The following is a 24,805-nucleotide window of genomic DNA, read 5'->3' on the forward strand; positions in this document are numbered from 1 at the left end:
CTTGGTGTGGAAGTCGACAGACAACAAGACACATTGGTACTCATGCAACAAAAATACACTCTTGATCTTTTGGAAAGAGTCGGGATAACAAATTGCAAACCAGTCAGCACTCCTAGTGTATTACATCAAAGACTGAGCTCTGAAGATGGCCATCTTTGTGCCAACCCTACAACATATAGAAGCCTCGTGGGGATGTTACAGTACTTGACCTTTACCAGACCTGATATAGTTTATGTTGTCAATCAGGTATCCTAGTTTATGCATGCTCCAACGGAAGGTCATATGGAAGTTGTGAAGCGCATTCTACGCTATTTAAAATGAACTATAGGAGACGGACTTGTTTATCGCAAGAACGATAACTTGCATAGAGGGCATGAATTCATCACTTATACAAACACAGATTGGGCAGGAGATCCAGATGACAGACGCTCTGTCTCTGGATATTGTGTCTATATTGAATACAATTTAATGTCCTGGAGCAGCAGAAAACAAAAGGCAGTGGCACGATCGAGTACAGAGGCTGAATACAGGTCGATGGCTGCAAGCACGGCAAAAGCTACATGGATTAGACACTTATTGAGTGATCTTGGGGAGACAATTATTCGATCATCTCTTCTATGTGACAATCAAAGTGCAATAAACATTGCATGTAATCCTATCGAGCATAGCATAACGAAGCACATTGAGATTGATCAACATTTTATACGGCAGAAAGTCGAGATGCAGGAGATAGAACTACGTTATGTTCGAACAGAAGATCAAGTGGCAGACTTGTTTACCAAGGGGTTAACAGGACGTCAATTTTGGCTATTGAAGAGCAAGTTGTACATACTCCAAAATCACGTACAACTTGAGGGAGGGTGTTAAAATATAGTATGTGCACGTTAAATAAAACACATGCATATATTGTTTTAGTAATGGCATTCTTGTAATACTCCTGTAACATTGTCTCATTGTATATCTACTCTTTATTATAAGGCTTAGGGCTTGGAGGTCGAGTGTGTGTGTGCCGCCCCAGCCATTGTGCATCTCTCTCTCTCTCTCCCTTTTCTTGTCTCCTAAGAAAGCTGAACCACATACACACAAAATCTCATAATACCTTCACATATTCCATGCGCTACAACTCTATATTTTTCCTCTTCACTGTATCTAGCCACCACAGTCTGCTTTTTACTCTTCCATGACACCAAATTTCCTCCAATTAATGCACAATGCCCTGAGATTGACCATCTATCTTCAATTGCCCCTGCCCAATTTGCATCTACATACAGTTCAATATCAAAATGCCCATGATTGGTGTACAAGAGACCCTTTCCTATATTATGCTTCAAGTACCTCAAAATTTGATACACGACACATATGGGCAAGAGTGGGAGCATGCATGAATCTACTCATCAGACTCACAGCCTATGTTATTTCTGGTCTTGTGATGATGAGATATATAAGCTTGCCTACCAGCTTTTGATACCTCCCAACATCTTTTAATTCTTTGTCCTTGCTTTGGCCCAATTTATGGTTAACTTCAAATGGGGTTTCTGCATCTTTTCATCCGAGCATTCCATCTTCTTTCAATAAATCCAGTGCAAATTTTCTTTGTGATAGAAAAAATGTAATTTTGGATGCTTGAATATTTATGAAAATTATGAGCCATTGATTTTCAAGCCTTAAAAGATCCTTCTTATGCATCAGTTTCTATAAAACCAAGCATCTAGATCTCAACCGTATGGTGAAATTTAAGGGAAAAAACCCATAAAAATCTTAGTTCATACTCCAGTTCACATATTTCCAGATTTCCAGTTAACATATTCTAGTGGGGGAGAATGAAAAGCTATCCACTAGAAAACCTACCAAACATACCCACTAAGAAACATTTTATCGGATTTTCAGTGTTTTTTTTAAATTCTGACCTTACAGATGTGATCTATGCACTTGTTTTTATAGGAATCAGTTCTTGGAGCATTTGATTCCCATGAATGGATAGGTTTTTATAAGGTTTCAAAAATCAATGGCCTATAATTTTCATAAATTTTCGAGGCTCCAAAAACCATGTTTTCCATCGAAAATACATGATCCAAGTATCAATTTCTAGTAAATTAATCATGATGAACACATCTGTAAGGTCAAAATTTTGAAAAAACACTGAAAATCCAATAAAATGTTTCTTAGTGGGTAGGTTTGGTAGGTTTTCTAGTGGGTAGGTTTTCATTTCCCTTCTAATGGGTATATATATATATATATATATATATATATATATATATATATATATAATGTGCATGCGGAATGATGGGAACACATGCAAAATGAGTAGAAATGGATTTGTCGGTGTTTTTTCACAATTCTGACCCTGTCGATGTGTTTGGCATGGTTGATTTGTTAGGAACCCACACCTAGATTGTGCCTTTGCAAAGAAAAGAATGATCTTTTAGCATGAAAATTGTGGGCCCTTGATTTTTTAAACCCTATAAAAACCTACCCACATGTCGGAATCAGATGATCCAAGAGCCAATCCCCATGAAATCAAGCACTTAGCTTACATTTGTCCGGTCAGAATTTAAATATAAAACAAAAAAACACCGAAAACCCATTTTTGCATGTTTCATTTTTGCATATTTTGTTTCCATCATTCTGGATGTATGTATATATTCAAGAAACTCAGATAAGATTTGACAACTTCAGCACTAAATTGAGTTTGAAAATTGGACAACATTGCCTGTGTCCAAAAATTGAACAGATCTGGTTGGTCTTTTTTACTACATGATGAATCCTAAAAGACTAGACAAAATTGTTTAAAGTCAACATTAGGAACTCTGGAAAGAAAATATGTGAATTTTCTTTATTCCATGAGTAACTATTTTTCATATTATTGCTTCATTTAAGAGTTCTGCATTAACCCTTAGATCAAATTCAATAGGAACTATGAAACTCTTAGAATGCAGAGCCATGTCAGAATTTTACACTTTGGATCTTGTCTGTTTAATATAAATAAGTGAGGCATTTAAAATTCATAGGGAACAAAAAACGAAGTATCAATTTGAAAGTGAAACAGGAATAAAAAAAGAAGCAATATGAGAACTGAATAGGAATTGAACAAAAAGCAAATAAAAACTAAAATAAAATTGATTATTCTTATATTTCATGATTTTTCAGTAAAAAAATTAATCTTTGTTAAAATATGACAGTGATGGTTACCAATTTAGAGAAAGCACTTGGGAAGTCAGAGGAAGCGTCAGAGAAAGCACATGGATAACATGAAAAGAAACGTGAGAAAAGCATATCTGAAGCATGGACAATGCGTGTGGGAAGCATAGAAGAAGCATTGGGGAATCGAGATTCCCCTGAAGTTTCGAAAGCGAAGAGTATCGCGCTTCTGAAGAAAGTTGTTGGGAAGCGCTCTTCCCACCTATCTAAGAAGCTTCCAGTAACTCTGGGGTGCCCCAACTGTCTCACACACTATCACAATATTCTTTTCACATTTCAATCACAAATCATAACAAGTCAGTCGAGAAACCACAAGCTTCACCAATACAATATACTCGAGGTTTTTCATGACCTTTTAGGTTGCTTTTTTTATTTTCCATAGTTGAATGTCCATATCAAAAGTTTTATCTTGGTATATATTCTAGAGCAGAAACATGCATTAGCATTGTTGTTTAGGGGATTTATGGGTGCTTCAAAGTAAACCAAATAAATGCAGTCAGGAAAGAGCAAAACTGAGTACCTTTAGTTTATTCCAACAATCCCAAAAGTACTGTAGAAACTTGTCTTCAGAAATATCCAACCTAGAATGCAATTGAAAATAAGAATTGAGTGAGGACGATAGGAAAATATCACTATCATGGTTATAAGGTCAACGAAAAGGGAAACCACAATGCTGCAGCAAATGATGTTCTCCAATATAGGAATTCTCACAAGATGGAATTTTGATATTTACAAATATCCAGTTAAGCACCCAAAATTCCATGATCTCCAGATATCTAAAAGTACACAAACATACAAACATCAAAAACCTGCAACACCATTTTATCTACAATGTTCGCATGCAACATTACAAAAGAAAACAGCAAAATCTCAAAGCATTTAAGTGTCACATGCTGCCAGACAATGAAATCAAATCAATAGCCCATCCATTTGCAATAGATAGGTCTTCTGATGTGCTAAGACAGTTTGTATAGGGTCATTACACAATTTAGCAGCTTTCTATGTCCTAAGATGAAATCTTTTAGACCAAATAGCAACTAAACGTTCAAATCCAAATGCACATTCACATGTACATACATACACCAGGTACTCTGCATTCCTTTTTTTCTTTAATAACTGCTGAAGCTTCCTATTCATGGTTTCTCCTCTCTCTGAGTGTGCATGTGTGTGTGTGTGTGTGTCAGAAAGGAAGAGAGAGAGAGTTGTAATTAAAAAAGGAAAAGGAGTTGATAACTTATATATTTAAAAGTAGGAGATAATCACAGTTGATAAATTCTAACATTCTTTAACACGCAGACACAGGGACAATGCCAACGCAAAACTGAAATTGTTAGAAGGTGAAAACTTAAATTCAACACTAAAAGCACAAAATTGTGCTGCATGGGTCCTGGAATGATTTTTTTCAGCAGGATTCCAGATTCAAAATGCTCCTTTGGAAGGCGATTTCCTGCAATTTGAACTATTACAAATAGGTAAAAATAGTGATGTACTCAAGATGATTGTTTCTTAAGGGAATCTAATGGGGTTTTCCTTGCAACACAAATAGAAGAGTGTCAGTTTTCCCTTCTGCTTATTAAGCCAATTATCAAATGGGCCTATGTCCATTTTGTTGCTTGAGTTGATCTTAGACATGGAAGCCCCCTTGTTTGTGCATGGGACCAAAGGTGGCTTCACTCTGTCATTTCATGTCAGATTTCTTTTCTATTTCTTCTTGACAGGAATGAGCAACTGAAGGGATCTCGCTAACATCAATTTCCAAAAGAATGGTATACTCTACAGTTTCCGCTAGAATGGTAGGGCTTTTTCCCCCATTTTATCCTCTTCTTTTCTGTTTGGTTAATAAAAGAAACAGGAGGGTTCTTCCCATAATGTTGATTTAATATAATATGGGGAAACACCATCCAATATACAGAGTAAAGCAAATAAACTATTTGATGAGAGAACAGTGAGGATAATAGTGGAGGTGCAAACCTTTTACTTGAAAAACTTAAACCTTTTTCTGTCACTTTTTATTGGAAAAATTCTTTGATATGATAGTTTACCTTTTTAATTATTTAATTTCATCTGATTTATTCATGGGTCTTATTCATGTATACAATCTGTTAGTCGGTCAACAATTCAATCCCAAGACAGGACTTTGCAAATGATTAAGATCATATGACACAAGAATGAACATCACTGTTTGAAGAAAAGTCAGCTTGACTGTGCTCAGTCATGGCTTAATTCATTTACTTGGCTGCAACATGGATCAAGCACAACCGCATCATATACAGGGTTGGCCGCTTGCCACAAATCCAAGCTGACTTGCACTAATGTGGATTAACTTGGAGGCCTTACAACTTTTAGTTAGCAAAAAAAACAAGGCTAATAACAGGTAAATAAATTTGTCTTAAAGTACTAACCCATTAATACGGTATCTTTCTCTCACATCAATCAAGTGGGGTGATGTAAAAAGTCCCGTACGAAAGCCACATGCACGTAAGATAGCTTCAGAAAAGGTACAGGTTGAACCCTGCAGCAAAATTGAGGACAAAAGCTTATTTAGTTCTGTATATCCATACATGAATGTGTGGTAAATACTCCAATAACAAATACTTACAAGGAATGTCTAGACATACTCTTCCAGATAATCATATATATTAATATGCTTGTGTATGAAGGACTTAGCACCTACTATTGAAGCAAATGTTTCAACAAAAAATAGTGGTAAAAAGATAAAGAAGAACACCCATGGAACATACGTCAAGAATTATAGAAGGATGATAGAGGATAGTTAATGTATTAAAGTTTTCCGTTTGTCTCTCCACCTTTTACCCAAAATCCCAGAAAACAACCAGGCTTTCATAAATGATGTTTTCTCACATGATTTTTGAAGAAAAAAACTGTGATTACCTTCACCACAATCACGAACAGAAATGATTAATTGGTATGCAAAAAAACGCTTTTAGCCTTGTTTTTAACCTTTTTAAAATAATAAAAAGCATTCAAGATTTTGACATTTGTAAGGAGAAGACCAGAAGATAAGGGAGTGCATTTGAAAAGGAGCGATCCAGTGGAAGGACATCTAGTACAGGCAAGCATTTCAGTACGGGTGAATTCTTTTGGATGAATATTGCTGTGAGGTTGGCGGTCAGAGAGAGAGAGAGCACCTGAACACACTCGTGGTGATGTCTCATGTAGTGTGAGTCATCAACTGCTTTGAAACATCCATGATGACCATGGTATTCTGTGAAACTGGTGATGGTGGTGATGGCATGAAGAAAGAGCTAAGGGAAGAGAAAGATGGGAAGAAAAAAGAGTTGGATGCTTCCATATATCTTAGCAATAAGTAAAATATATGGCAACTTCAGTGTAACTAAACGATACTTGGGATAACTCCATAGTGGGCTGCTGCTTAATTTTTTATATAAACTTAGATATATCATTTATGAAAAGGCTGGTTGTTTTTCAGAAATTAGGGTAAAAGAAGGAAAAGGAGGACAGCAAAATGGAAAATAGCCAGTTATAAATTCAGTCAAACCTACTCCCACAGATACTGCAAACTGATTATACTATGGAAATCCAGTCAGCACAACTCACTATGAATAAACATAGCCACATGGAGAGTACATTATTTCGAGTAAAAGAAAACAATAATGAGAATCCTATTTGCTAGCTCATTAGCCACATGGAGAGTACATTATTTCAAGTGAAAGAAAAGAATATGAGAAGCCTATTTTCCAGCTCATTCTTTTGATATTTAGTTCATTGAATCCAAGAGCACAAGCAGGGTGTCATTTTGGATAGCACAATTTTTTTTTCTTTTTCCTGTTCTTTTTCATTTTTGACGACAAGAATAAGAAAACTTTGCTAAAGGAACATAAGCGACATACAAAGTAAAGAACATCAACAAAGGGGCTTTCAGTTAAAAACCAAGTTACAGGTTAAGCATTTATTCTGATCTACTTCCTGAGGCACTCTAACAGGGATTCCTCTCCCAAAAGATCAGTTGGGGTTGGACCCCATTTATGTCATGAGACATACAAAACTTATTAAGATATAGACGAAAACACTGAAAGATCTAAGACCAGCTTAGCAACAAGAAGATTTTTTTATATATAACCAGGGAAAAACAGCCTCACTCACCGAGTTCATTGGCAAAAAAGTCCAGGTTCCCCTTGCTCACCAGGGAGTACACCCAACTTGATTCTCGAAAAAAAAGGGCATGAACTCATGGGTTTCAAACTCATGACATCCCATCAACATGGTGATGTTCACAAGTTGCCCATACCAGATGAGCGGAAACCCCATGTGGGCAAGAAGAAGGGTTGGACTATGTCCAAAATGCATTTCTTTGTGAAAATCTACATGATGAAGCATACACGAGGGAGCTACTAGTTTGAAAACAATCCACATCAAAAGGTATTTATTTTACATATTGCAATATACATGATGTAAAACAAGCTTGGAGAGCATCACTTGTGCCTTACATGATGCATTTTGATCTTTTGGTTTCTCTAGTTGTCAAGTGGATCATTTGTTCACTTATTCACTCCAAAAGTGAGGATAAAAATAGTTCCAACACATGTAAATGACACAATAGTGAGAAGCTGTCCATGAGCGAAACAATTGAAAATTTTGTCACATAAAAAAAATTAAACTAAGAATCTTGTATTATTAGAATTCTTTCTTGGTGTGAACATATACGAAATCCAGTTGTATTGATCTGACCAGCAGTTGGGAAACGGGAGAAGCCGCTCATGGCTCAGCTCAAAAAGAGCTTGTTCGAACTCATAAAATAGGTTTGACAAGCCGAACACAAACAACTGGTGTTTGCTCAGCTCATCTGGTATAGGCTCCTTAAGAAGTAATAAATATATCTTGGTTATATTTAACATCACATAGTTTTGCATAGAACAAGTGGTTAAAGTGTTTGGCTTGGAAACAAAAGCTTTAGAGTTAAAATCCTATTGCTTCCAGGTTTTTGTAAAAGAGCCAGCTTGAACTTAGCTCAACAGGTCGAGAGTTCAAATCCTATTACTTCCACCTTTGAAACAACCTACTTTTTAAAATAAGCTAGCTAATGTCCAGCTCATATAGCTCAGGCTCGTCATGATCTTAAGCCACAAATATGATATTAAATTGCTAAAGTGAACAAGGATGAGAATAAACTAGCTTAGACACTTTTGGTCTTCAATGCTAGACCAAACACAGAGAATAGCTTATTATTCGAGCTGTTAAGTTGTATATATATGTGTGTGTGTAATGTCATTTATATATATTTGTTTCATATTGTACATATATATATATATATATATATATATATATATATGTTATTTATATTGATGTAATGGGTAATACCCGCTAGGGGTATTTTCATCTTTTTGTAATGTTGTCCACTAGGGACAGTTTTGCTTTTTTGTTTTTCTTATTTTATTTCTATTTTCTCCTTTATTGCATTGTAGGGGCTTTATGGTCATTGGGACCATAGAGTCGTTGGGAGCTCCCAATGACTCCTATGGGAGCTCCCAATGGCTTTATGCCTTGGGTTCTTTTGTATATAATGGCACTACTTGCCCATTTTTCTAAATGCCTTTCTTAAGCATTTATGCTCAATAAAGAATATATTTATATTTTGTGTTTTTCTATTTAGTTTCTTAATGTCTTATATGCACTTGGGGCTTGTGTTGTTGCCCCTTGTTGGCTATTGTTTTGTCCTATAGTGGACTTGTGCTTGTGCACATTGTGATTGTGATCTTGTAAGCCTTTAATGGCATTGGTTTGTGCTTATGCACTTTTGTGATTGTGATTGTGATTGTGATCTTGTAAAGCCCTTAGTGGCATTGTTTTTGTATTTTCAGCTATTTTATTACACGAGCATCCTAAGAGATATTAAAACATGACAGATGCCTTACCACAGTTCACATTTACTGCACCATATTTGGCCTATGTGACTGTCAATTGCCAGAAACACCAGGCAAAGCCACCCAGAAGCCATTAAAAGGATGCTAAAACTAAAGGCATGCTTATAGAGAGGCTGGATTATGTGAAGCCACAACAGGTGAGTAGATTGATCAACTGGTTCTACTGGTGAATTCAAATGCAAACTGAGGCATGGATATAGATAGGCTGGTTTATGTGAAGCCAAAACAGGTGAATATATTGATCAACTGGTTCTAGTGGTGGATTTAAATGCAAACTAAATATAGATCCTACCAAACACAAGTCTTCTACAATGCATTTTTTTGTATCTTGGATCCTATTGTGGCTACAGTTACTACTTGTCTTATTTGAAAATTGAAAATCGCTTTTGTCCAATGTCCATGGCAATGAAATTGCTAGGGCCGTTTCATTTAATCTATGCTTGAACTTTGTACAAGTCCACAATTGTAACAATTAACATATAATCATGATAGGAATAGCTACCAACCATTCAATATTTTCACATAACTCATCTCAACAATCTGTACCCTTCTTGCTTCTCACATCTACTTTCCCTTTTTCTCACATTGACTAGTATTTAAGGACTGTCTCCAAGTGTTAAAAGGCTAAAACTAGTTGCACATTATTTGGTTCACGAAAATCAGCCAACAGAAGATAAGCTACATAATTAAATATTTCAGCCTAGATACTCCAGCATGCAACATTACGAGATACAATTTCATTAAGTTGACATGGCAGAAGTGATAGGCATTGTGAATCATGGGTTTCAATTTTTTTCTCTCTACAAAAAAGAGACGTGAGAGAGAGAAAGTGGAGTCAGCCAAGCCTATCTTCACCTCCATAGTGGTATCCATTAACAAAGTGTAGGAAAAATCCTTTTAAACAAAATTAGATAGTATGCTCGCATAACTCTTTATCCCCACTTTACTCAAACGTGTGAGTAGAACACCAAAGCCTATTATTCAGGAATAAGCAATCCATCTTTCACAAAAAAAAACATTAAGATTTTTCTTATTATCTATCTCACTTGTTTAAAGTAAATGAAGGACATGGCTTTCAAAGAAGACTGAATCTAGCAAGCTTTGAGGCAAAGCCATCGCCAAGACTATCTGAACGGTGATAATACCAAAAATTAACAGTAGTAGTAGTGTATTATTTCATTCTTCCTTTGGTTGGTTGGTAGCATCTTTGATGACCAACTGGCTAAGCTCCAAATTAAACATCTCAGGGTGAATCTATGAGGGGATAATTCCAGAGAAATATTAAAAGTGAGACATCAGCAAAATGTTTTAGACTCAATAATTTGACATATATCTCTAACAGCCTGCTTAATCTTTTCTTATTCTTCGAGATGATTAAGAAGGTTGGGAGTAGAACTAATGAAAATTAGAGGTTTATGTAACGGCACTGAGATGAAATTTATCCAACTTATTGACTAGAACTTTGTTAAATAATAAGGATTTTCTTGGTAATAAGGGAGTTGAGTGATGAAGTGGGATATTCTGGAGAATCAATGATGACTGATTGCTAAGTCGAACTACAGCATGAACATTTCAACCAAGATTTATTTTGAAGGGCTCAATCATGAAAAGGGCTGGATAGTACTCTTAGGCACTTCCGTGGGGACCATGTCAAATGGATACGGCTGCTGATACGGGGATACGGCCATTTCTATGAAGTTTCCAATATGATGTGCATATAAAGGGATACAGAACAGCAGTCAAAATGGAGTATCCCTGTGACAGCCTGGGGAGTATTAAGTTGTATATATATATATATATATATATATATATATATATATATAGTTTTTATAATGTTGTAATAGGAAATACCCATTATGAGTATTTTAGTCTTTTCACGGTATTGTAATAGGTTGTGCCCATTAGGGGCACAATAGTTTTTTGTATTTTTTTCCTCTCTTTTTATATGTTAGTAATTTAGCTTAGAGTTAAGGGCATCTGTGTAAAAGGTACATAGAGTCGTTGGGACCTCCCCAATGGCTCTATTTCTAGCCGTTGGGGAGAGTCCCAAAGGCTCTATGTGCGCCTTGTGTATAAATAGGGGTCTTCCCCTCCTTGTAAATGCAATGCTTTCTCAAGCATTTTTGCTCTCAATAAATCCTATACTTTTACTTGTGTTCTTGGCCCCTAAGTGTGTGATCCCGTATTGACCCATAAGTGGTCTTTGTGTTCTTTACTATTGTGTTCTTGTAAGCCCATAAGAGGCACTCTCTTGTATTATTTTGCTTATTTCCTTACAGGGAACACCAGAGTGAAGTTGTGAATCAGTTCATTGATTTGTTTCCCCAAAATAATAAAAAAAAAAAGACCAAGGAAATATGGATAAGCGACTTATGTAATCATACTCACATGTATCTTGCACAAGGACACAGTGAAAATTATAGGGCTAAAATGTTAATCAATCACCTTCCATCAAAGTCTTAAAAGATAATAAGACAATGGTTGGTTCTTATAAAAAAAATCTTGATTTTTTATTTTATACCATTACATTTGCTAAGGGTATCAAATAAGTTTTTATTACTTCTCTTTTTTAAATCTTTTTCAATTTTTCATGTTCTGACAATTCTTTTCTTTCAATTTATAGCATTCGTGATTTTCTATTATATAAATTTTAGATAGATTTAGTTTCCATTTCATGATATGTTCTGGCCATTTACACATGCAGGCAAGCATGTCCACAAAATGACAAGTTTCCATTCATTTATTTACACCATAAAATAGATGCATGCTTGTTCAGTCAGCATCTTTAGCAAATACAAACTGGGATTTGATGGTAACTCCAACAGCCATGAGAAATTAAGCATCATCATGTGGCCAGGCTTGCAAACAATATCTGCCATTAAAAATTGAAAGCATCATGAAGGTCTTAGTTTTTATGAAAGACATCCATCAAGAACAAAGATGGGAGCAACTCCAAATATTTCACTGTTCTATTTAACAGAGACCAGAAAGATTGGTTCTATAATCAATCAATGATACCGACTATTTCTGTCAAACTTAACCAAGGATATTAGATAATTTTCAAAGAAAAGGCACAGTAGTAGAAGTTTATTTTTCAAAGGAAAGCTAAGGAAGATAGCATTTATGACCTTAGGTAGACTTTATTGGGTCATTCTGTTAATCAGAAAAATTACCTTCCCCTTAGTTCCGGCAATGTGAATAACGTTAAGCCCATCAATAGACTCCTCCAGTTCTAATATCTGTGAAAAAGGTACTGATCTTCAATATGCAAGCCAAAGCTATATAGTCGCAACAAAATGTCAACAAATTCTTTGATGGGATCAACCTAAAGTAGTGTCAGAATTCACCATTAGGAAAACAAACAAAAATAGAAAATAATCGCTTAAACAGCAAATGCTAATTTATTTCAACCTGGCATAAATGGGAGTCTTTGTGCATGAATCTTTACAATAACTACCAAATTATTGGATAACGAAATAAGTGGAAGGAACTTTATCCATGTATACAGGGGCCTAAGTGCTAACAAGCATTAGAACACAAGACAGTAAGAGGAAATGTCAATGTGATAAAGACTCAGTGTGATCTAAGTGTGACATATGTTCCTCTTCCTAAATGAATACAAGAATGAGTGCATAAAGATTGCAATAATGAAAGACAGACTCTCCCAGAAAACAATACAAATAAGTAACAATCATAAAATATAAAATAACCAAAATAATGCCACACAAATGAATACGAGACTAAGGAGGCAACTATAATGCACTCTAATACCAAGTTTAGGGGCTCCATGGAATAAGGTGTCAATGGTCGTTGAGACAGTTCCAACCATACCAGGCAAGCATACCTAGTGAAATGGAGCAAGATTCTGGAACAGACTCAAGATCTGTATTATTTTGTGAAAATCATAGTGCATTATGATTTCACTAAATCCAATCCATCATGGAAAAAGAAAGCACTTTGAGATTGATTAACGTTTCATATAAAAAGTTAAGGCAAAATTTGAGACTAAAACGATCAACAGATTCATATACAAAAGAATTACCTAATAGAAGGTCCTGCTATATAAAGTCCATGTTGTCCATGTGTACAACTTGAGGGAGGCTATTAGAAGATGATTGGCAATATATGGCACACTGGAAGGCAAATTAGTGCAATCTGTTTTTGTTTTAATAACTATTTTATGCAATGTTCTAGACACATATTATAACTCATATTATAACAGCTAGAACATAGTACGGTATTGTAACACATCATAAAAATCATAAATTTGCATAGCATTAACTTAAAAGATTTAGAAAAAATAAAAGCAAAAAATAAATAATGGTGATTAAGAATGAAGCTAAATAATATAGTAAACATACAACAGAGTAATCAACAAATGCAATTACAAAAAATTAAACCATGATTTCATTCAAGCAAATCTGAATAGTCATAGTTCATGATACATAAAACACAAACGGGTGATACCGTGATAGAGAAAAGGGACAAATACTATGCACCAATCAAGCCAGTCTAAAAACAAATTAAATATCTAATATCCTAAAACTCAAATTTTCTAGACTCTAACTATAAAGTCATGAGAAGACCACTTTCAAAAAAAATTAAGTAAATCTTTAACATTTTATTTTTGGTTCTATTCTTTGCTCTTCATAAGCTTAGGAATTTCTCAACTTTTGAAGTTGGTAGCTGTAATGATGGGTCATCTTCATCAAACATCCCATCTTCAAAATTCGGAATGACTTCTGGTGGAGGTTGTTCTCTTCTTATATTTATCTCTTCTAAGATAGCAATCATCTATCTCTACATGAACATTGGTTGAAATAATAGGAGATTTGTATTGCTTCTCAGAGTTGTTGTGATCTATAACGTGAAATTTGAATTGATATAGCTCACTATGAATTACAAATCAATAAAAACAATGCTTCATTGATTTCTTCACAGCTAGTTCACAATATCTCTATGTCGGGTCATCTGTGGATCTCAGATCTCTTACTTATTCCACTAATATATCTAAAGCTCCAAAACAATGAATCTATGTCACAGGGACGCACCCCTCAAGAAGAGAATCGCAACACAGCATGGATTCAGACGTGGGGTTCGGTGTGATTCGTGTCAGACATGATATAGATCATGTTTGACACGCCCACACAATCTTTGACATGTATCCAACACGTGACAATATCAGATATGAGTGAGACTGTCCGACATGCATGACATGGTGTTTGACATGTATAACACGGAGACATGCGTGACACGATGCTTGACACAGTAAAAAATATGCTTATAAATATTTTTTTATTTTAATGGATAATATATATAATTATATAAATATATATAATATATGTACGGTTGTGTCCCCGAATCGTATCTAGTGAATCTGCATCGTATCCCATACCCGCATCTGCATCCATGTGACATGGAAATGAATAATTTGTATGAGAATGCAAAATCTAAAAATAATTTATCTATGCATTTCTTCACCAATATTCAAAGTTTCTAAGGCTATATAAAGTTATAAACTACTAATACTGACAGATCTAACCAAGAAAAAAGATGTCTTACATCAAAATGAAGAATAATGGAAGAGAAAGGTAGAGATCACCTTCCTTGGCCACAACAAATGCACATCAGCCCTCTGTCAATGCTGATTCAGATTCTAGATTAAAAAAACGATGGAGAACCCCAAAACCCAATTCTAGAACACCCTAAAATGCATTTCCAATGTGATGAAAATAAAGTTAGATATGTTACGAGGTCCCTAAAAAATCCAGCCAAAACTGGTTGGACTTTGTCAAAAAAATGAAAGACAAAAAAGAAACAGAAATTACAATTCCAACAGTGTTGGGTGCGCCATTTTGGGGTTTATCCTACAATAAGTACATGTACCCTACAACACATACTGTACAGTTAGTTTTAAGGGTGTATGTAGTCATTTTGTTTCTAAAGTTAATATATATCATAAAGTATTGTATGATAAGCTCCGACTCTTAGAACATTGATTTTATGAATTACTATTGGGGGTTATTCGTTTAATTCTGCATACCATCTATTAATCAGTGGCAATGTAGCAATTTATTAGACCTACATTTATGCTCCATCCTTGGTTGACGAAAAGCTGGTGCTTCAGGTTTCAGGATCTTTCCATAGTGCCTGCGTCCAGGCTAATGGGAGATACATTAGCAGGATGGTACACAGGAAACAGCTTCAACGCTAAACCAGTTTTCGATCTGCTCAGAGCTGCATGGAAACCAATAGGGTCAGTGACCTTTTCCATGCTCAAGAATAGTTTTTTTCTTGTCTTCTTTGAGATTGAGACAGACTATGGCTGCCTTAGTGGCTCGTGCATGGCGGGTGGACAGAGACTTTGTCGTTCTTCGAACCTGGCATCCAGGAGACCCTCCATTAGAGGGAAACAGTCACCCTTCCCCAGTTTGGGTAAAGGTCACTGGTCTTGCTCCAGAATTTTGGAACTGTTCAGTCTTCGACAGCCTAGCACGTGACTTTGGGGGTGTTTTGGGGTCTATGGATGTTGCTACTCGAGCCCACCTCAGAATCAACTTTGCATGACTATTTCCTGTTACCCAAGCCCCTTCCCATTATTACCTCCATGGAGGTTCATGTCAATGGCACGCTTTGTTCGATAGTGCAGTTTGTGTTTGAGGCCTCATTTAAGCCTAAGATGGTGTCCGCTCTTAAGAATCAAGCTTTTTCCCGTCAACCTTCTGCCCCTGCCACCATTGTTCCAGTTGACCATCGCCACACTCTTGTGAAGGGGGGAGCATCCACTGCTGGGCATTCTTCTCTGACTGTGGTTGAGTCTCATAGGCCCAGCGAACTCTCAGCATGAAGTCGTGTGGACCACTGCAGAATTGCTAGGAAGCAGCTTTCCTTCCTGGATAGAGAGGTGCTCGTCTCCCAAGCCAACTTATTCGAAGCCCCTTCGGTACCCTCTCATTCTTCAGTATCTCCCTTAAGCAATGAACTCTCCACCCCTCCCAATACATCCAAGGCCATCATCACTAACCCTCCTAAGCCTCTTCTCTCGCAGCCCACGGATCACCCCCCCATCGCTTGCCCCATCTCCATCTGATTCCAATCAGGTCATTTGCCAGGAAGCACAACCGAATGTCCCCTCTCCTAATCTAGCTTACTCTTTGCACTCTCCTAGCAAAGACTACCAGCCTTTGACCCATTCCTTAAGCCTGTTTGGATCAGGGCCTATTTTGGCTGGTTCTGGTAATTCTTGTGTTGCACAGGCCGTGGCCATCGAGCATTGTGATGGTGCTCCTTTGGTTGCCTATGGCTTGGCGCCGGTCATACCTATCATGCCTTTTGAAAACGACACCAGCAACAGGGTAGATGCACAGGCGGTAGTCCCTGGTAGCTTGCTTTTCCTTGACGGGATAAATATCAGTCAGCAACAGGCCCTTCATTTTCACAAATTCCAGTCTTTCAAGGGTTTCAACCTATGTCACCTGGGTATGGGTACCTATGTCACCTGGGTACGGGTACGACACGGCAATGCCAAAAAATATGGGTACGGGAACATGGCTATATATATAGGGAATTGAAAACCTCCCCAATGGAAAACCCTCCCAAACCTTCCCAATGGACGTTTTATTGGATTTTTGGTGTGTTTTTTTTCAAAATTTTAATCTATATGCTTGATTTTATAGGAATCAGTTCTTGGAGCATTTGATTCCAATGCATTGATAGGTTTTTATAAGTTTCAAAATCAACGGCGTACATTTTTCATAACTTTTTGAGGCTCCAAATACCATTTTTTCTATCCAAAATTCATGATCCAAGTGTCGATTTATAGTAAATCAATCATGCTGAACACATCTGTACGGTCAGAATTTTGAAAAAAAAAACACCAAAAAAATTTCATTAGGGAGGTTTGGGAGGGTTTCCATTGGGGAGGTTTTCATTCCCCTATATTAAATATATATATATATATATATAATATCACATAAATACAAAATAAACTGAATATAATCTACATATATATGCTATATCTAAAATATATATTATATACTGAAAATATAAAGTTATAAACTGAATATACAACAACAACAACAACTACGCCTTCATCCCAAAACAATTGGGGTCAGCGATATGAACCAAAAAAGAAATTCATTTTGGGTCTTCCACATGAATCCTTTTCCTCCAATCATTTCTATCCAACGCCATGTCCTCGGTGAGGTTCAAAGCATTCATATCCTTTCCTATCATCTCCATCCAAGTCTTCCTAGGCCTACCCCGACCTCTTTTAACTAATATATTTTCCCATTTCTCCAACCTTCTAACTGGAGCATCATTAGGCCTTCGCCGAATATGTCCAAACCACCGTAAACGATTCTCTCGCATCTTATTTTCAATGGGTGCAACACCTACCTTCTTACGTATCTCTTCGTTCCGAATCTTATCTTTTATTGTATTTCCACACATCCATCTAAGCATCCGCATCTCAGCTACACTCATTTTTTGAATATGATGTCTCTTGGCAGCCCAACATTCCGTACCATATAGTAAAGCGGGTCTAATAGTCGTCCTATAAAACTTTCCCTTCAACCGCAATGGCATTCTACGATCGCACAGCACTCCAGTAGCACTTTTCCATTTCATCCACCCAACCTTTATCCTATGATTTACATCTCCATCAATTTCTCCATACTTTTGAATGATGGATCCCAAATATTTGAAATAATCATTCACCGGTATATCTTGCTCACCAAGCTTCACTACACTCCCATCACTACTTCGTTGCTTACTAAACCGACATTCCATATATTCAGTCTTACTCTTACTCAACTTAAAACCTCTAGCTTCCAATGTCTGTCTCCATAATTCTAACTTAGCATTAACCCCAGCTCTAGACTCATCAATCAAAACAATATCATCAGCAAACAACATACACCACGGTACATTTTCTTGAATTGATCTCGTAAGCTCATCCATCACTATCGCAAATAGGAAAGGGCTTAAAGCAGATCCTTGATGTAACCCAACCGTTATCGGGAAATTGGTTGTCACCCCTCCACAAGTGCGGACATTGGTTACTACTCCTTCATACATATCTTTAATTATACTAATGTACTTGAGAGAAACACCTTTCTTCATCATTGTCCACCAGAGAACGTCCCTAGGTACTCTATCGTATGCCTTCTCTAAATCAATAAAAACCATATGCAAAGTTATAAACTGAATATAATTCTAAATTATAAATTAAATACAAACTTATATGTACAGAGGGTAAAATGGTGTGTCCGGGTGTCGATATGTGTCGACATGGGGATACGCGTGTCGACACAGGTACGGAGGGAAAAATGGAGTGCCCGGGTACCATAGGTTTCAACACATTGATTTGAATGATTTCAATGTGCAATACACAGAGATGACATCACCCCACCACATTATAATCAAATGGCATCTTTTTCTTTTTCTCTATACAATTATCACCCAAGTTGCAAGTAACAATGTGGATCATGAAAAGCCCTTAACCTTAGGCCAGCTGCATGCTTCAAAGACCATCTCACATATGAATAATAGGTTAGAAATATTCTATTCATTAACTATGCTTCATATTGTAAGAACTTATTTTCATGTATTGACTTGTTGATAGCCGGATGGAACTACTTCAACATAACCTCAGACCAATTAATTTATAGGATACTTGAAGAACATTGTTAAAATGTAACATGTAATATATATATATATATATATATATATAAAATAATAATATAATATATATTTATATTTTTTATTTCTTTTATTTTATTCTTTTGTTCTTTTATTTTATTTTCTAGTTTATTTTGAACTAGTTAGTCAATATCTAGTTAGATCTTGACCAACATTATAGTCGTTGGACCTAGTCCAACAGCTATAAATAGAGTCGTTGGACTTAGGAAGAGCTCTCTAAGAACTCTTTTCACTTCACTCTTCTCTTGTATATAAGGGGTGACCCCCTCCTTTGTATTCCAATGCTTCTTAAGCATTTCTTATGAGAAATAAAATATTATTATTTTTAGTGTATTATTTTATTTATACCCTTTTATTGGTTATGCTCGTAGTATCCCCAATAAACAACCTTTGTGAGTTTTCGTGCTTTTGTGGAAGACCACCATTTCATTACATGGTATAAGAGCATTGAAAATTTTTAGATCTTGGAGAACTTCAACCTCGTTTTTCGTGCCTCCTTTGCAAAGAGTGATTCATTCTCTTGTTCGTGGTTCAAGAGATCCTCTTTAAAGAAAGAAAGAGCTTGGAGGAAGATTGGCTACGGAAATTTGTGTTTGTGCTCATTCTCCTCCTCTTTTATCTCTTTTTTTCTTTCTTTTTCTTCTCTCACCTATCCCTTCTTTTCTTCTCACCCTTGTAAAAGATGGATGACAATGATAAGATCATCATTGTGCCCATGAAATTAAATGATACCAATTATGTGATGTAGGCTTTGATCATTAAGCACCAGCTGCACCACATTTGAAAAATAGGGTTGTAGGGTATAGTGGATGGTTCCGATTCGGAACTTAAACTAGTTCTCACAAAATTTGAGAATGACAAAGAAGTTCCTCTCACGGAAGGAGAGAAGAATAAGGCCTTGGCCACCTATGAGAAAAAATGGAAAGAGTGGAGGATAGGGCACGCCAAAATTATGTCATGGCTAATTAATAGCGTTTACATTAAGAAATGCTTTGTCTTACCAAAATTTGAGCAAGCCGATAAAGCTTGGGAATATCTTATAAATATGTATTCCCTTAAAGATATTGCACATGTGTGCAATTTGCAAGACAAAGTTCAGATGGTGACTCAAAAAAACAAAACTATTAGAGAATATTACAATGAGTTATCCGAACTTTGGGAAGAATTGGCTCTTCATGAGCCAAAACGGCATTGTTTTGAAGATATCGAGCTTCGTCAAAAGCAACTCGATATGAAACATTTTTAGCAGTTTATAAATGATTTAAGGCCGAAATTTGAATCAACCAAATCAGCTCTTTTATATCGTGGAAAGGTTCATTCTATCATTGATACTAAAGAGGAACTGACTATGGAGGAAAATAGACTTAGAAAAAATACTCCAAAGTCTAAAGATGATTCTGTTCTAGTTGTATCTAGACCGAGAAATTATGTGCGTACTTATAGGTCACCCCACTTTGGTAAACAAAATGGTGACTTTGACAAAAGAAAAGTCATTTTCCACCACTGTCATGAGTCGAGGCATTATAGGCCTCAATGTCCAAAGTTAAAAAGAAGAGAAAAAAAGAAAGTTGTATTTGTTGAATCAGAATCAAAAAATCAAGATGCACATGTCTCTATAGCTCAATTAATGGAGCTCGTTCAACATCCTCTCAAAGGAGCATCCCCCTAAATTGAAGACTCAACTGGAGCAGTTGTATCTTTTTTCGATCAAGGTAACTTTTCTTAATTCATTAACTCTGGTGCTTCCTTTTATATGACCCTGAATATCAATAGCTTATCTGAGTGTCTTCAAAATAACTCAAGTGTGTCAAAAGTTTTCACAGCTGATGGTCCAGCTCTTGAAATAAAAAAAGTAGAAAATTTTGAAAAACTTATGTCCAAAAAATTCTTTATCCCAGAAGTTAGATATATTCCTAAATTAAATCTAAATATTTTATCTATTTCTCAAATATCTGATTATGGGTGTAATATCTTCTTCTCTTCTCATAGTTGTTTGGTCCAGGATCGTCAGTTAGGGAAGCTGATTGGGGAAGGCCATAGAAAAGGAGGACTCTATTATATGATTTTTTTTGGAATTGCCCAAGAATGCTTTCTGTTATAATGTTCAGAAAATATAATTGGATTTATGGCACAAAAGACTTGGCCATCCTCATATGTCTAAAATCCAACATTTTTCAAGTTTAGGAAAATTTTGTAATTCTAAAAGTTTTACTTGTAAAGACTGTATCCTTAGCAAAATGAAAAGATTATTGTTTCATGATAGAGTTTTTGTTTCTTCTAGACCACTTGAGTTAATACATTCGGATGTTTGGGATCCTGCACCGGTCATTTCAAAAGGTGGATATGCATATTATATAATTTTTGTTGATGGCTTTTCTAGGCATACTTGGATTTACTTCCTTAGGCATAAATTTGAGGTTTTTCACACTTTAAAACATTTCATAAAATGGCTAAAAATAAATTTCAAAATGATATTTTCATTTTTCGCACTGATTCAGGGAGAGAATTTGTCCAAAGAATTCAAAGACTATCTCAATTTACATGGCATCACACATCAAAGATCGTGTCCATAGTACACCACAACAAAATGGCTAGTCGAACGTAAACATCGACACATTATAAAAACCACTAGGACTTTATTAATAGCAAATCAAGTTCCAAAAGGTTTTTGGGCAGAAGCTACCCTAACTGACCTATCTCATTAATCGAATGCTATTTTCCTCTTTAAAAAATATAACTCCAATTGAAAAACTTGTTAACTTATCTCTTGATTGCTCTAAATTAAGGGTCTTTGGATGCAAACGTTTTGTTTTCACCAACAAGAATGATAAACTCTTCCCCCATGTGATTCATTGTGCCTTCTTAAGTTATGCAGATAATCAAAAAGGCTATAGGTGTTTTGATTTTCAAAATGGAAAATTATATGTATCAAGAAATGTATCTTTCTTGAAAAAAAAAAGTTTCTTTGAATTTGAAAAGCCCAAAGAAGTCATTGAATATTCATTTTTAATAGATTTGACTTCAAAATCTAATGAATGTGATCATGAATATGATTTAGACAATGATCAAAGTACTATTGATTTTGAACATAATGTTGATAGTGAAGAGCAAACTCATAGGGACGTTAGTCTACAATATTCAAGATGTAGAAAATCGAATTTTTCATGTGCATTAAAAAAATATTTTGAGGTACAAACCAGAAGGTCATCCAAAATATCTAGACCTCCTGAAAAATTTGTCATACGAATCTTTTCACCCACATACAAGGCAGTTATTGCGTTAATACAATCATACGTAGAACTGTCATCTTATTCTCAAGCCAAAAACCATACAGAGTGAGTAGAAGTCGTAAAGGCAGAATTAGAAGCATTAGAAATGGCTAACACTTGGACTATTCAAGATATTCTTCTAGGCAAAAAACCTATAGGTTGTCGATAGGTTTACAAAGTTAAAACCAAGAGTGATGGAACTCTTGAAAAGTATAAAGCCAGATTGGTGGACAAGGGGTATGCCAAAGAGTATGGCATCGATTACGAAGAAACTTTTGCTTCAGTTGTCGGAATGACCATTGCTAGGACATTAATAGCTTTAGCCTCTATTAGAAAATGACTCATATATCAAATGGATGTCAAAAATGTTTTTCTCAATAAAAATCTAGTTTAAGAAGTCTATATGGAAGCCCCACCTGATATTAGTATCCCTAAGGGTAAAGCTCTTCATTTAGAAAAAACATTTTATGGTCTTAAACATGCACCAAAAGTCTGGTATGACAGGTTTAGTCATGTTATGATTGATATTGGTTTTTTATCTTGTTTGACTGACACTGCTTTGTTTATTAAGAATTCTGATGTAGGGATTATTGTTCTTCTTCTCTATGTGGATGACATGATCAACACTGAAAGCGACAAACAGGGAGTTGAAAACATTAAAAAGCTTCTTAAAACTCATTTTGAAATGACTCATTTAGGTTTATTGAGATATTTCTTAGGAATTGAAGTTGCCTATCCCCCTCGTGGGTATTTGATATCTCAATCTAAATTTGCTTTTGATATTGTTTTCAAGTCTGGAATTACAAATAATAAGAAAGTGGACACTTTAGAAGTTGTCAACGTCAAAATGTGAATCGATGATGGAGAACATCTTGATGATCTCACTCCTTACAGACAGCTTATCGGAACACTTTACTATCTTTCCATTATTAGACCACACATAGCACACGATGTACACACAGCTAGCCAGTTTCAGCATGCTCCCACCTTTGTTCACATGGGAGCAGTTTTGTGTATTATTAGATACATAAAGTCTTCTCTTTCACGAGGCCTCTCCTTGTCTGCTTCATCTTCATTAGATTTAATTGCCTATATTGATGCTGACTAAGGAGGTGATCTCAATAATCAACACTCAACCACTGGTTTTTGTGTTTTTTTAAGTAAATCCTTAATTTCGTAGAGATGCAAAAAGCAGCAAAAGGTCTCTCTCTCATCCGCTAAAAAATGAATACCGAGCCATGGCAACCACGATAATGAAAGTTGGCTCAGACGTTTGCTTGGTGACATAGGAGTTGAAGCAACACAAGCTTCACGAATGTGTTGTGACAACAAGAATACGATCTATATTGCAAGCAACCGAACATTTCATGAACGCACCAAACATATTGAGATGGATTGTCACTATGTCAAAAAAGAATATCTACATGTGACCATTGATCCGCCATATGTTACATAAGAGTATCAATTAGCAGACTTTTTCACCAAACCTCTCGTTGCTCCCAAATTTCACTTCCTCTTAAACAAACTTCTACTCATTGTACCGTAAGTTTGAGGGGGAGTGTTAAAATGTAACATGTAATATATATAATAGATATATTAATAAAATAATAATATAATATATATTTATTTTTTAATTTTTTTTATTTTTCTTTCTTTTATTTTATTTTTTTTTATTTTTTTCTTTAATTTCTAGTTCATTTTGAACAAGTTAGTCAAGATTTAGTTAGATCTTGACCAACATTATAGTGGATGGACCTAGTCTAACGGCTATAAATAGAGCCGATGGACTAGGTCCAACGACTCTTAGGAAGAGCTCTTCCCACTTCATTCTTCTCTTGTATATATAGGGGTGACCCCCTCCTTTGTATTTCAATGCTTCTTAAGCATTTATTGTGAGAAATAAAATATTATTATTTTTAGTGTGTTCTTCCATTTATACCCTTTTATGGGTTATGCTTGTAGTGTCTCCAATAGACACCCTTTGTGAGTTTTAGTGCTTTTGTGGAAGACCACCGTTTCATTACAGAACATATCACAGATTCTTTGGCCAGAAAACCACTCACCATCTTACTAATGTCACAACTACGTGCATTCCCAAAACTTATTAAACAGTAACATGTATAACTATTGTGAACGTAAACTGAATAATTTTACTCCATCCTCCTCATAGCAACCACAACAGAAAAGAACTGAACAGCAGTAAGCAACAGCAAAAGAGCTGAAAATCATCTACTTCTGAACACAAAAATGTGATCCATGAAACTAGAAAATACAAGTTCTAATGAACTTATCAAAAATCAACCATTACAAACAAGGATATTTCTACCCAAAGCAAAAATATAAAATAACAAAACTGAAATTTCCCTTTAAGCACACCTAAGATCTATGTAAAGTTGGCAAAAAACTCTTTATGTACACTAAAGGAGAAAATTTGGATAACTGAAGATGGACTTCATGCCAAATGAGTCTAAATTACTTCATAAAGATGAAAAGTAGGTTTCAGAAAACAAAACAAAACGCTCTAGGTTATATTGTTTCACATGAGCTGCTCAAATAATTCAATATCTATGTGCCAACAACAACCATTGCAAGATCACAACCATGATAAGTCATCACTTGGTCATTTCAAAAGTTACACATATATTATACAATTTTTGGTTTAATTGTGAATATTCACTCAAAAACATGACTGAAGCCATGGCACCAAAAGTCAATGATATACACACTTGTTCA

At 35.6% G+C, this 24,805-nt stretch overlaps 1 protein-coding gene across 2 annotated transcripts in view; it reads right to left on the reverse strand.

Moving 5' to 3' along the window:
• LOC149823296 (folylpolyglutamate synthase-like) overlaps positions 1–24,805 on the reverse strand; it is a 105,923-nt gene that overhangs the window by 79,094 nt on the left and 2,024 nt on the right. For both annotated transcript variants that reach the window (XR_016434745.1, XM_090018765.1), the window contains exons 3-5: positions 12,275–12,340; positions 5,601–5,710; positions 3,719–3,779 (exon numbers count right to left, since the gene is read on the reverse strand). Coding sequence is in view for 1 of the 2 variants with exons in the window: in XM_090018765.1 (XP_089874891.1) it covers positions 3,719–3,779; positions 5,601–5,710; positions 12,275–12,340 (237 nt within the window). In the remaining variant the exon portion in view is untranslated. The remainder of the gene's footprint in view (positions 1–3,718; positions 3,780–5,600; positions 5,711–12,274; positions 12,341–24,805) is intronic.

This window comes from Nuphar pumila, chromosome 10, assembly GCF_984573655.1.
Source record: "Nuphar pumila chromosome 10, dmNupPumi1.hap1.1, whole genome shotgun sequence".
Lineage (NCBI taxonomy): Eukaryota > Viridiplantae > Streptophyta > Magnoliopsida > Nymphaeales > Nymphaeaceae > Nuphar > Nuphar pumila.